Source organism: Plasmodium gaboni, chromosome 4 (genome assembly GCF_001602025.1).
Source record: "Plasmodium gaboni strain SY75 chromosome 4, whole genome shotgun sequence".
In the NCBI taxonomy this organism is placed as follows: Eukaryota; Apicomplexa; class Aconoidasida; order Haemosporida; family Plasmodiidae; genus Plasmodium; species Plasmodium gaboni.
Window position 1 is genome coordinate 99499 of NC_031484.1, and position 16357 is coordinate 115855.

The 16357-nt window shown below is 18.2% G+C and overlaps 2 protein-coding genes across 2 annotated transcripts; one reads left to right on the forward strand and one right to left on the reverse strand.

Annotated features, from left to right (window-relative positions):
* Window positions 1-1111: 1111 nt before the first annotated feature.
* Window positions 1112-13147, forward strand: PGSY75_0404600 (putative membrane protein; the record flags this gene model as incomplete). Its single annotated transcript, XM_018784111.1, has 1 exon — window positions 1112-13147. One exon carries the CDS (start codon window positions 1112-1114, stop codon window positions 13145-13147), a length of 12036 nt encoding a protein of 4011 aa, XP_018643273.1.
* Window positions 13148-13316: 169 nt separating this feature from the next.
* On the reverse strand, window positions 13317-16031 carry PGSY75_0404700 (dipeptidyl aminopeptidase 3; the record flags this gene model as incomplete). Its single annotated transcript, XM_018784112.1, has 2 exons — window positions 13317-15583; window positions 15692-16031. 2 exons carry the CDS (start codon window positions 16029-16031, stop codon window positions 13317-13319), a joined length of 2607 nt encoding a protein of 868 aa, XP_018643274.1.
* Between the last annotated feature and the right edge of the window lie 326 nt (window positions 16032-16357).

Here is a 16357-nt window from a genome sequence, read left to right on the forward strand (position 1 = left end):
TTTTTTAAACGTTCAAGAATTATTTTCAAAGTAAAATATAAAACAAAAAACGTAACAACATATATATATATAATATATATATATATATATTAATGTGTAGACTAAAATACCCTTCTGATGTTTTATTTGTTTAATATAAAAAAAAAAATTATTATTTTAATGATTTAATATATATATATATAAAATATATATATATATATATACATTTATACTTGATGATATTTTTTATTTTATTCTATTTTTCTTATTCTTTTAAATTAAAAAAAAAAAAAAATGGCATATTAAATATAAGCAGACACACAATTTATTATTAAAATATTTTATGTTCATATTATTTATAAGTTTGTGTTTTCATTTCTTTACATCTTATTCATATATGAATTTAAAAAAATTCATATTGGACATTATATTTTACATATATATATATATATTTATATATTTATATTTATATATTTATATATTTATGTTTATATTTATAATATAACACCACATTTATTATAAAAAGAAGAAAAAAAAAAGATATTTTTTAATTTGTCTCTATATATAGATTGTCCATTTTATTTTATAATTAATAAATTTTAAATATTATATAACATTTTTAAATATAGTGAACTGATATTCTTTTATAGTAATTATAATTATTTAACACTGGTATATATATAACCATGATATGCTTTTAATTTTATATAACACCACTTTATGATGCTCAGTAATAAATAAATAAATATATATATATATTTAAAAATATTTTAATTTTAATTTTTTTTAATTTTTTATAATAACTTGTATTACATATACATATATTACTTTATACAAAAAATAATACAAATAAGATATCTATATGTTTATATGTTTATATATATTATTATGTAAATAAAAAATATTTAAATGTCTACATATACACACATATATATATATGTATATTCTGTCATACTATTTAATTATATTTTTTTTTTTTTTATTTTATCATCATAATATAATATATATATATATATATATATTTATTTATTTATTCATTTATTTATTCATTTATTTATTCATTTATTTATTCATTTATATATTTATGTTTGTTTACTCTTCGTTTGGTGAGCTTTTTACTTATATTTAAAAAATGAATAAGGAAGAGGACGAAATTAAGAACAAAAAAAAAGAACATATATACAACAAGATAAAAAAGATAGAACCAGAAAATAATATTCTGAAGGATAGAATATATTATCATATGAGAAAGGATTATGATGAAACTATTGATGTTATGAAAGTGACTGATAATATAAAAAGTGTTAAAGAAATAAAAAATAATATGGCATGTAATATTGATGTAGATGATAAGACATACAATACATTATATAGAAACCAAAATATTATTATAAATAAAAATAATATTTTATCATATTATAACAACCAAAATGATATAGACAAAAATGTTTTAAAAGAATTACAGAGAAGAAATACAGAATATATAAATGAAGATATGAAATATATATCAACAAATTATAATATGAACCTAGAAAATAATTATATACATCATCCAGATTATAATAATAGCAATATATATGATATGTGCAATAATAATAATACAAGTAAATATTTAGATTATATAAAATTTAAAAACACTTTTGATAGTATTACCAGATATAAAGCAAATGAAAATATACATATGAATGAACAAGACAATAATATGTATCATAAAATTAATAAGAATTATATGTTATTATTAAATGATGAGGAATTAAAATGGGTAAGAGGAAAAAATAATTTCTCTGATACGATTAATACAATTGATGATCAGAAGAAAATTAGAAATAATAACAATAATAATAAAAATTATTGTAATAATAATATTTATAATAATAATAATTATTATTGTTGTAATAATCGAGATGTATATTCTTTAGAAAATGCAACCAATATTTTAAATAATAACAAAAGGGAATATAATAATAACAATTCATTTATAGATAATAAAAATATAGAATACATATCTATGATTCCTGACATACTTAAATCATATAATTCAATAAATGATATAATAAAATTTGATGAACTTTCTTTATATCATGATAAAGATACAAATAAAATAAATATATATAATAATCATATAGAAGAAGAACAAAATAATAATGACACTGATATTATATATGTTGAGAAAAAAGACAAATATATTTTATCAAATAATAATAATATTAATAATAATATAAAGGTTTTATATAACAACCAAAGAAATCATTATGATCACAACCTTTTTAATAATTATAAACAACAAGATGATCAAAATGATCATGATATTAATATACATAGTAATCATCTAAATAAACAAACCCAACAAATATTTAATAACATGAACAAAAGTAATATATTCTCAAATAATTATCATAATGTGGGAGATAATAATAATATATTGGATGAAAAAAATAGAAACATATTTAGAAATGATAAAAAATATTTAAATGTGGAACAATCAATAAATTTATATAATAATAATATATTGGATGAAAAAAATAGAAACATATTTAGAAATGATAAAAAATATTTAAATGTGGAACAATCAATAAATTTATATAATAATAAAAATATAGATACTATCAGCAGGGATAAATCAAATGTATATGATAAATTTAATATATCCTTTATGAATAATATGGGTTCTACTTTTTTTAAAGATGTGGCTAATAATAGATCGAACAATAATTATAACAACCATTTTGAGGGGGAAATAAATAATAAAGCGATAAACGTAGATAATAATAATATGAATAATATGAATGATGTGAATAATATGAATAATATGAATGATGTGAATAATTATTATTCCAATATTTTTAATAGTCATATACACTCTTTGATAAATCCAAATGATCATATCAAAGAAAAAGAAATAAACTTGTCACCTCAAAGATATGAACAAACGGCATTTAATTCTTACACAGGTGTAAATCAACTTAATAATCAATACATTAATCAATACATTAATCCACTTATGAACACACATATGATCACGCATATAAACCCACATGTAAATAATAACATATTAAATGAAGAACAAACAGATGTGACATGTAATTCTTCAAATATAATTAATTTGGATGTATCAAGGAATGGAACTTATTTGGATAGGGTTCATAAGAATGAAGATCAGAATTTTATTATAAATAATAATATTATTTTATTAGAAAAGCATAATCATAATGAGAATGATATTATATGTATAAACAACAACAACAACAATAATAATAATAATAATAATAGTGATTACATTTTGAATAAACAAGATATAGGTCATACGCATCATGTGTCTAAGAAAAATAATAAAAGTATAAATAATATATATGAAAAAATTCCAGAGTGTAATTTAGATTATTCTCTTAAATCTTATAATGTCTACGATGAAAATAAAATTCATATGATGCATTCAGAAAGTGGAGTATCCCATGATAGTAATAACATGAGGAATAGAATTGTCACAAAAATTAACGGGAATAATAAAAATAAAATTAAAATTAAAAATAATAATAATATAAATATAAATATAAATAACATCAACAATAATAATAATAATAATAATAATAGTTATTATTATGATTATAATTCTAGTTGTTGGGATGAATCGGGGGTAACACAAAATATATCCAATAATAATAATAATAATAATAATAATAATAAGATTAAATGCGATAAAATAAACAATAATATTAACTTGAATAGATCTTATAATAATGAAGATGATTCCAACAAATCCATAATTTGTCTACTACAAAATATTCGTTTTTATAGTAACAAAGTTTATAATGATATATTTTTAAATATTGATAGTTATAAGAAAAAGAAAATGAATGAAATAAATATATATTTATTAAAATTAAGATCTAAAAATTATAATGAGTTTTTATATAACTTAAATAAATTTTATGAAATAATCCTTAGTATGATAAATTCTTATTATGTATGTAAATATAATTCTTCAATTATTTATAATATATGTGTTGTTACAAGAAATTTATTATCATTACTTCATTTAGGGTTATATATTTTTTATATTATAAAAACATGTATGTGTTGTATTATTAAATTAATATTAATGAAACCTGTAATTGTAACAGATAAAGCATGGTTCTTTTTATTATATTTTTATAAATGTCTTTTTGAAGATTTATATAAATATTTTAAATTATATTTTATATATCCTATACAAAATGAAAAAGAAAATAAAAAATATATTTCTTCACTTGCAATATTATTATCTTTTATAAATATGTTTAATGAAACCATAGTTCAATATTCAAAGATTAGAGTTATATCTAGAAATAAAAAGAAGGAAGAAATTATTGCATATCCATTATTTGAATCCTTAAAACCTTTCTTATTTATAAATTATATGTATCATATAATAAAATTAAATAATATACAACATAATAATGATGATGAAATAAATATATTGAATCATGTCGATACTCACACTGATACCTGCGAACAGATCGACGATGAAAATAAAAGCAATGCGATGCTTGAAAAAAATCATGATTGCTATCACTTGGATTTTTCTAACGATTCTTATTATGACGACAAATATAATGAAAATAATCATTGTGATAATAATAAATGTGAGATATATTATGACCATACACATTCTTATAAACATGTGGAGAATAACTCAAGTTCTTTACATCTACGCTCAGAACCAAATGATGCGGATGTTTTTTTGTCGTCAGAAAAAAAAAATAAAAAAAATAAAAAAAATAAAAAAAAAAATATAACATGGATATATGAAAATAATATGAACACATGCAATGATAAAAATAAACCAAAAAATAAACAAAAAAATAAACAAAAAAATAAACAAAATGATAATAATAATGATGATAATTTTAAAGATGTTCCATTTATATGTGATCAAAATAAATGTAGTGAGTTATATAATTTAGGAAATATAAAATATATGAATAATATATATTTAAATGATGATATTAATACAAATATAGAAAAGAGCGATTCAAATATTTTATCTTCACAAGATAATTATATTTATAAAAAAAAAATGGAAGATGAATTAATACTTTCTATAAAAATAAATTTATTATATGCTATACATAATTTGATAAAAATATTTTCACATGTATATATAAATGACTGGAATAAAATATTATATTATTATAATGAATCTATAAATAAATATATTCCAATATTTATCTATATAATTTACTATGATAAGAATCAAAAAATCAGGACAAATGCTATTCTGTGTTTAAAATATTTATTTGAATGTAAGCAAATAAAATATATATTCATGTTGAAAAAAGACAAACATGAAACTATAGAAAGTATGGAAAATAATGATCCTAAGGATAGTAATATAAATAATGAAGCTAATAAAAAATACACAACAAATTTTATGAACACAGAACATAGTAACAATATGGCAATAACAAAAAATATATTAACAAATAAAACATTAACAAATAAAACATTAACAAATAAAACATTAACAAATAAAACATTAACATCAAATGTTATGATGAACAAGGAAAAAAATTTTATTCATAATAATAATAGTAGTAGTCTCATGGAATCTACACATAATATAATATCTTCTATTTATAACAACCAGAGTGTTACACAAAATAATAGTTCCTATTTTGAAGATACTACAAATGTAGCTAATGATTCATGTATTAAAGAAATATATGATGAAAATATTTTAAATTCTAATTCTATGGAAATGGACATGCCTGACAAAAATATAAGAAACAATATGAATACTGCTATTATAACTGAAGATTTAACAATAAAAAGGAATAATCTCAACAATATAAACAATACAAACAATATAAACAATATAAACAATATAAACAATATTAATAGTCATAGTGCAAACCTTTTTAAATTAAACTCACAAGAAGATCTAACTGTAAATAGTATTCCTTATGATAATTATCATATTTTTAATAATATATTACTTTTAAACTATAAAAAAAAAGACGATATATTTCTTCCAAATTTTATATGTGATATGAATAATATGATTAATGATAATAATAATAATAATAATAATAATAATTATAAAATGAATATGACCGAAAGAAATATAATTTTCATCCTTTCTAATTTAATCAAACTTATTATTATGACATATCTTGAAAATAATAAAAACAATATACACTCTTCTATAGATAGACTAAATATATATCGTTTCTTTTTAAGAGTAGCTCAATCCATATCCATCACAAAATATAAAGACATACTATCTATAATTATGAAGATTTTTTTTTTTTATTTGTTGAAATATGTTATTTATTTTAATAATGGCGATGTATTTTATTTTTGTATACAAAAAATGCTTCATAATAAAAAGAAAAAGAGAATAGACCCCCCAAAAAATTATGATAACAATATAGAGAATAATAAAAGCAACAATAATAATAATAATAATAATTGTCATGTGCATAATTATTCTTCATTAAATGACGAAGTATATATAGATCATTTCTTATATAATGATGATAACAGTTATGAACTTGACTTTTTTATAAATGATAAGAATAAAAAGAAACATATGAACGATAAATATAATAAGAATAAACATGTAATATCAAGCAACATGAATGATAATGAATTTAATAATTTAGATTCTATAGAAGACGATGAACGTATTTTTATTTCTCTAAATAATTATTTAAAAAATTTAAAGTTCTCTGATGATAGTGATCATATATATACAACAGATGAAGACAATAATATAAAAACAAATAATATAAAAACAAATAATATGAAAACAAATAAGAATATATCCAATACATCTGTAGATATAATAGAAAAACAAACTAATAATGATGAATATATAAAAAAAAATGATGATTATTATTATTATTATAATATAAATATTGGTGATGTTGAAAATATGAAAACAAATCAATGTAAAAATAATAATTTTAATTTTAATACATATAATGAAGAAATAAATAAAATGGAAGAAGAACAAAATATTAAATTGAAGTTTTTAGAATATATATCTTGTGATTGTTATAATTTATTAGGTGATAATAAAGACACATTATTAAAAATAATGAAAATGGAAAAGAAAAAAAAAAAAAAAAAAAAAAAAATTATAAGTGATAATATAAATGATATTAATAATATAAGTGATAATATAAATGATAATATAAATGATATAAATAATATAAGTGATAATATAAATGATAATATAAATGATATAAATAATATAAGTGATAATATAAATAATACTCATAATATATATAATATTCATAATGATGTTAATTTGTTATATAAACATATTGATCAACTAAATAAAAATCTGTTTGCTAATAATGAATACTATGAACTATTAATAAATATTCTCTATTCAAATGAATATTCAAAAAATTCAAAATATATATGTACTATTACTGTTATAATTAATATATTTTCTGTCTTGTTATGTGAATATAATCAAGATGTATTTCATTTCTTATGTTCTAATGTTTATGGTCATAATATAAATGAATATTATAATTATCACATTATATATTGCCCTGAAATTAAAGAACATTATGTATATAATATATCGTTTGCTCAGTTGATATATTTTATGTTGATATTCTTATATAAAATATTTTATCAACCTATAAAAAACACAGATACAAAAAAAAGCCATATGACAAATCAAGATAGTTCAAATAATAGCGTTCTATATGATATTCCAAATTATGGTGCCAACATTGGATCTACTAATCAGAAACATATGAATTATATAAATGATAAAAATATGGTGGAAGAAAATATGAGTAAAAATATAGAACGTCTGCAAAATAAAGAAAATAATAATAATAGTAGTAATAATATCATAGGTGAAACAAAAAAAGAACCAGTTAATTATTACAACGAATTATATGATAATTATATATTATCATATATACAAAGCGAAAATAATGAAAAAAATAATATAAATATATTTGAAAGAAATAATATAAATACTTATGAAAGAAATAATTCTATACCATATGATATACAAATATTTAAAAATATCTTTTTAGTTTTTCAAAGAACATTAAAATATTATTTATTCTGTTATATGCATTGTTGGAAGGATGTAAAAGATTTGTTAGAGTATTTCTTACAAACTGATAATATTAATATAAAAATTATATCAATCAAAATTGTTATTGATATATTTATATTTATAAATTCTTATTATGACACTTATGAAGCTACACATGAAAATGTTTCAATAAATAATAATAAAAATGAAGATATATATATTGACCAACATTATGATAATGGCATGATGACAAAGGGGTATTATATAAATAATACATCAAGTAGTGACATTAACAAAAAAAACAAAAAAAAAAAAAAAAATGAGACGCAAAAGAGTAACCATAATAGTAGTAATAATTTTTATTATGATCATATTAATAATAATCATGGTGATATAAAAACATTCAATAATGACTTAACAAAGAAATATTGTAAAAATAAAAAAAACAATTCTGATCAAGATAGTTCTCTCCAATTATGTGAAGAAAATAATCATAATCAATATTATAATTTAAATCTAGATGGGAGTGTCGATATAACAAGTCATTGGAATAAAAGTAAATCAGATAGAAGTACATGCAGCTCTTCTCATTCCATTAAAAATATAGAAGATACATTATCAAATATTTCATTTTCATCATCATGCGAAAAAAAAAAAAAAAAAAAAAAAAAAAAAATTAATAAAAATAAATCGGCACAAAGGGGTAGTAGCCATATAAGATCTGATAGGAAGGATTCTATAGAAGATGATGAAAATATAAGGATGCAAAAAAAAAATAAAAAGTATATAAAAGAAAAAGAAAATAAAGTAAAAAAATCACTTCAAATGGATGAAACATTTCAAATATATAATAGAAATAATGAAAATATTCCGAATGATCAATATTATCATATGTCTTCATATCTAAACCATTACAATGATGATGAGAAAAAATATATGTTTATTCGAAATGTAGAAAAGGATGTAATAAATTTATTTAAAAAATATATATTAATACATATATATAATATAAACAAAATACATGATCATGTAATTAATAAAAAAAGTAAAGTGAAACATATATTTTTAAATACTATAATATGTATATCTCAACTAACATATGAAGGTTTTAAAATATTAACAATTAAAGATATAAAAAAATTAGCAAATCTAGTTTCTTCTTGTGTTCATAGTATTAAATGTAATATGATAACTGCTTTAAGTAAATATATAATTAAATATATATTTATGTTTAATAAAAAATTTATACAAAATTATGAGAAAAAAATTAATATCCTCTATATTAACTCTACAAATATATATTATAATAATATACACACAACTAATTATAATAATAATAATAATAATAATAATAAAAAATATTATTATGATGATTGTGATGATCATGGTGATATTAATTCTAATATTTATAGTAATCATAGTGTGAATATAAAAAGTTTTAATAATATACAACATTCAAACTTTATTAATAAAAAAGAATACAACATACTTACAAAAAATACAAACCCTTCTAGTGATAAAAATAGAAAAGATATACACACTAACAACATCAATAATGTGTGTTATGATAATAAAAATAAACTTATGAACGAAAAACAAAAGAATAATATAAATATAAGGATAGAACAAAATAATATGTTTGATAATCTTTTGAACGTTAACAATATAAATTTTGAAAATATAGAGAGAGAAAATAAAAATTCACATATTCATTTAGAAGAAAAAAATTCTTTTGATTATAATAATAAATATAAAAATATAATAAAAAATGTGTATATTAATAATCACGAACAAATGAATAATATAGACAATAAAAATGATATTGTTCTAAATAAAAAAATGGATAGTAATCTTTTTCATTTATATTCTTTAAAAAAAGTATCAACTAACACAAAAAAAGAAAATATGGATACTAAAAATGTATGTGATGCTAATCAAACATGTAACATATTAAAAAATGAAAATAATATAAGGAATAATGATAATTATATAATGAAAATAGAAAATATTCAATTAGATGATATAGAGAACCGAGAGTCCATTTATTATAATGAGGAGAATAATATGAAATCAAATTATCAAGATTTTAAGAATGATATTGATAAAAATTATGATGACAGAAATGGGTCCATTCAAAATTATTCACAATATAAAAATAAAGATATAAACAACAACAACAATAATAACAATAATAATAATAATAATAATAATAATAATAAATATTTATTGTTGTATAACTTAGAAAAACAGAAAAATGAAGAGAAATTATTTGAATTATATTATATATATATCTATATTATTCTACACATAATAAATTTTTATAATGATTCATTTATAGATTTAAAATATTATACTTACAATTGTATATGTGAAATCGCTAGCTCCTATGTGCCCTTCTATTTTACTCATAAGAATATTAAAACATTTTCTTATTATAGTAATTACACGAACAAACAAAATAATCAAGATGTCAACAAATTTATAGAGTTTATAAATGACCTACAAATAACTACAAATATTAATGCACTTAAATTTTACGACATACTGAATGTTAGAAGTAAGAAAATTGAATCTGAAGAAAATACAAATCACACATACAACATAAAAAATAAATATAATAATGATAATAATATAAATGTATCCTATAGTGACGAAGAAGAAAAAAATGACAAAAAAAATAATAATTTTGATGGTAATAATATGAAACGTGAAATAGAAGAACAGAACGATGTAAGTGTAAAAACAAATAAAGAATTTTCAAAGATATTTTCTTCAGAAGAATTTTGTTCAAAAGATATTTTTTTAATTTCATACATTGAATATATATACATCTTATTATTAATTATAAAAGAAAAAACAAATACAGAAAAAGATAGAGCTATATGTTGTATTATAAGATATATAGCGTTCATATGTAAAAATATAAATTTTTTTTTATTTAATTCTATAAATATTTTGCCATCCACATTTATGATTAAATATTATTTATATTTAAATAATGTCATTCATAATATTGATATGTCTAATTTTTTTGTGACTCAAGGAAAGAAGGATTCTATAGAGACTAACACACCATCTGATCATTCAGAATATTATAATAAAAATAATTGTAATAGTATAGAATTTGAAGAAAAAGAAAAAATCAATACTAAAGAAAAGGAAGACGATATATGCATGATATCTGAGAAGATAAATGAAGCAACCGTGGAGAATGAAAAATATATACTCAGAAATAAAAGAAGCACAATAAATGTGTCGACAAATATAAATCATAATCATAGCTTGTATTTATATAATAATAATTTTGAAGAGAATAAAAATAGGGTCAATTCAAATAATTTATTATCTGTAGGTTTATTAAATGAGAAAAGAAAATATTATAAATTATATCATTTATTTTTAAATGTATATATAAAATATGAATATAAATTTGAAGAGTCTTATTTTTATGAAGATGACAAAAAAGAAAAAAGAAAAAATAATAACATGTTAAAGCATGACACAAATGGAAAGCATAAAATTTTTGAATCATATTCAGATTTGAAGGAATATGAAATACATCCGAATCCGATAATTATTGAAATGATTGATATATATCAGAATGATATATATAAATATACATCTTCAAGGGATATTAATAATAAGAAAAATGACATACATAATAATAATAATAACAACAATATGGACGTAGATAATAGTAATAACAACAATATGGACGTAGATAATAGTAATAACAACAATAATTTAGATAATAGTAATAACAACAATAATTTAGATAATAATAATAACAACAATAATTTAGATAATAATAATAATGTTGACAAAAAGATTATCTTATATTTATTATCAATTATAAAAGAACATATAAAGAATAAAATAACATGGAATGTATTATATGCTTTAAAATTAATATATAATAATTTTTCTTTTTTCTTTTCATATAATTTTTATAATTTGCATAATAAAATATTAGATAATTTAATATATACCTTAAGAAACACCAATGTATATAAAATAAAAATACTATCCTCCTTAGCTTTAATACATATTCCTTTATATTATAATATTCAAAAGAATAAATTAAAAAATATGTGGGAAGCAATATTGATAAATATATCTTTTTTTGATGAGCATGTAATAAATGACAACGTAGTAAGTCCTACTCAGGGTGCACATAAAGAAAATGACAATACAAATAATATGAATGAAAAAATATATATTAATAATAATATGGATGAAAAAATATATATTAATAATAATATGGATGAAAAAATATATATTAATAATAATATGGATGATAATATATATATTAATAATAATATGAATGATAATATATATATTAATAATAATATGAATGATAACAGACATCTTAATAGTAACGTTCAAAATAATAACAAAACATGCAACAGCTATATTAGTATGAGTAAAAAAACCGAATATAAATATAAATGTACATTAAAAATTAATATATGCGAATTATTATATATATGTATATATAGATCTTATATACATGCTAATATTAATACAGATATACAAATAGGAAATAATATTAGACATAAAATAAATTGTTATGAAGCCTTTAAAAAATACACACACATTTTTAATATTAATAATGATATACATATATATAACATGAATCATATTTTTAATAATCATATTATATATTATTCTTTCTATAATGACAAAAAGGAAAAATATTATCAACATGGTGATAATACACATAATCAAATGAACATTATAAATAATAACAGTAATAACAATATTGATAATATAATAAGTGATCATAATAATTATCATCAAACATATGATAATATAAATAAACAACATCAGGAGGATTATATGGACAAAAATTATTATCATAATAATACATGTAATAATTTAAATAAAGAAAAAAATATAAATAAAGAAAAACATATAAATAAAGAAAAAAATATAAATACATATGATGAAGTTTTAGAATTTAGAATATTCTTATATTATCATCTAGATAAATATTATCATATTTACAAAAATTTATTAAGTAATAATAAAAATTCTATATTTTTAAATTTATTTATACAACTACATGCAGAAATAAGAGATTCTTTAAAAGGGCTAATAAATAAGGATAACTAAAAAATAAAATTAAATACATAAATACATACATATATACATATATATATTATATATATGTATATTTTTATTTTTGTGGAATATAAAAATATGTTTTATAAACAAATGTTTTTATATATATATATATGTGTCAATTATCCTTTCAGTGTTATAATATTTTATATGTTAATATTTATTGTTGCTTTACAAACAAATTAACATCACATGCTAGAATATATGATTTAATATTAAAAGAGTTATTATTTCTTAGGATATAAAAATATCCTTTATTACCCCAGTTGACACCCCAACTATTTAATACTTTCCAATATTTTATAATATTATGATTATTATTGTTGTTGTTATTATTTTCTATTATTTTTGATAAATTTTTTATTTGTTCTTTTGATAGATTATTTTTTTTAATAAAATTATGAAAGGTATCTTGCCCCCATCCAACTATAACTACAGCATGATCAACTTTATTCCAGATATAAGCATTATTTTTATTTCCATCTTGCATTTTAATATAATTGCCTGATATAATTCCTTTCTTATATCCTATGAATTCAGTTGAAGGTTCTATAGCTGCTGCTACAGGTCCATTATAATAAATATATTTTTTTAATTCTTCTTCATTTTGTATATCTAAATATTCGAATTTTGATATATTAATTTTTACATCACAAGAATTTAATTTTGAAATATCATATGTATTAATATTATTATTATATTTGTCTTGATCGATTAAAATATAATTTTCATTTAATACATCCTCACTAATATTACTATTATTATTAATTTTGTTGTTCGTTTGGATGTTATTTATTTTATTATTTTTTTTATTATCATCCTTGACTTCATATGATGATGATGATAATAATAATAAGTGACCATTATGATCATTTTTTTTTTTATATTCTTCGTCATTATTAGAATCATTAGTTGTATCCATACTTATTTGTTGTTTTATCTTTATTTTGTTACGTTTATTTTGTTCATGCTTCATTTTAAAAACATTAAATGTATCACATAATAAAGAATTATCATGAACACTTTGTAATTCATTGAAATATTCAAAATCATCTCCATTATTATGATACATATTTTTATTTTTATATTTTTGAAAACATTTTTGTGTATATAAAAAATTTTCATATGCATATTTTAAAGACAAATATATATATCCACCGTTACATCCTTGATTGAATATATCACAGTATATTAATTGTTCATTACTAAAAAATAAAGAATCGATATTTTTTATATAATTATATTTTATTCTTATTCTGCTATTAATTATAAAAGCAGCTGAATTTGCATAGCATGAACCACAATCTTTTTGATCTATAGCATCATCTAATATTTTTATATAATGGCCTAATCTCATTTTTATATCTTCTTTATTATACCAATTAAAATTTTTTAAGTTTATATTTTTATCTTTATATTTATAAAATAAACTATTTCTTTTCTCATATTTATTATTATTATTATTCATAATAAGTAAACCTTTATTATATTTTGTAAATATATTTTTATTTGTCCTAAGATGTATAATATTATCTTGTAAATTATTTAAAATAGAGACATTATTATTTTCATATTTTTTTATTATATTATTCTTTTTTTTTTCATTATATATTTTATTATATTCATCTGCATTAACAGATAAAGGAGATATACTCTGAATAGGTATTTTATTTGTTGGTTGTTCAGAATTTTTTTCCACCTTTTTAGCATACCAACAATATTTTTGTATCTGTAAATGATCTGAATTAATATAATTATCATTATAATAATCAATAAGTTCAAAAAAATTTTTTTCTTTAACCATCTTATTATAATTATCATCATTTCGTATTAAATTTGTATTATTATTATTATTATTATTATTTCCTTTAGTTATTATAATTTTTTCTTTAATTTTTTTTCTTTTTCTTTTTGGTTTATTTGTTTTATTATTTTCCATTTTCAAAAAAGTTACATTTTTTCTTAACATATAAATATGTGATATATTACTATTTATCTCTTTATTATTATCATTAATATTAAAAATACTTTTCTTTTCATCTTGAATAAAATGTATATTATTATTTTTATCATCAGTTGTTATATTCTCTTCTATATTCTCTTCATATGACATATTCCATATATTATTATCTAAAGAATATTTATTAACAACACCCATAATTAAACTATTACAATAACTATAAGAAATGTCACCTATCTGTTTAAACTTAAAAAAAGAAAAATAAACTTCTTTACTTTCATTCTCTTTATATACTTCTATATATAATCCTTCATCATAAATTATTTTCCAATGACCACTATAGGAATAATTAATTTCGTCGTTCTCTTTCAAAATGTTTAATGATCTATCTTTATTGAACACGATAAATCTTTTATCTTTTTCTTCAAATCGTTTTTTAGTGTCTTCCTTCTCTGGGTTTAAATTATCTAAAAGGAAAATAAAAAAAAAAAAAAAAAAAAAAATATATATATATATATATATATATATATATGTATATATTTATATTAATATATAATTAAAAAAATATATTACACCATGATAATCAGCGTTGTCAGGTCTTTTATATCCACATTGATAATCATAATTATCATCATCATCATCATTATTATTATCATTATTATTATCATTATTATTATTATTATCATTGTTGTGGTTTCCTTTTTGTTCATCTTCCTTTATATCTCCTACTACTCTATCATTCCATGTAACACCTTCAATACTTTTTTGTTTCGAATTCTTTTTTTTTTTCAAGAGACCCAAGTGAATCTCCCACTTCCCTTCCACGTGTCTACTTAAACAGTGAACAGGAATATCACATTTTATAAAATTTAAAAATAATATATTAATTAAACAAAATGAAAATATTAAAATCATATCAGCAAAAATTTATGTGATAAAAAAAAAAATATACATATAAATATATATATATATTAAATGTTTTAAAAAAATAGACATATCAACGGATCATATATATGGTCAACAACAAAATGACCGTTATAATATAAATATTACATAATAACATAAAATTATATGCACATATATATATATATATATATATAATTATTCATTTTACACTTTTTTTTTTTTTTTTTTTTTTTTTTTTTTTTTTTTTTTTTTTATTTTTTTTTTTTTTTTTTTTATTTTTTTTTTTTTTTTTTTTTTTTTTTTTTTTTTTTTTTTTTTTTTTTTTTTTTTTTTTT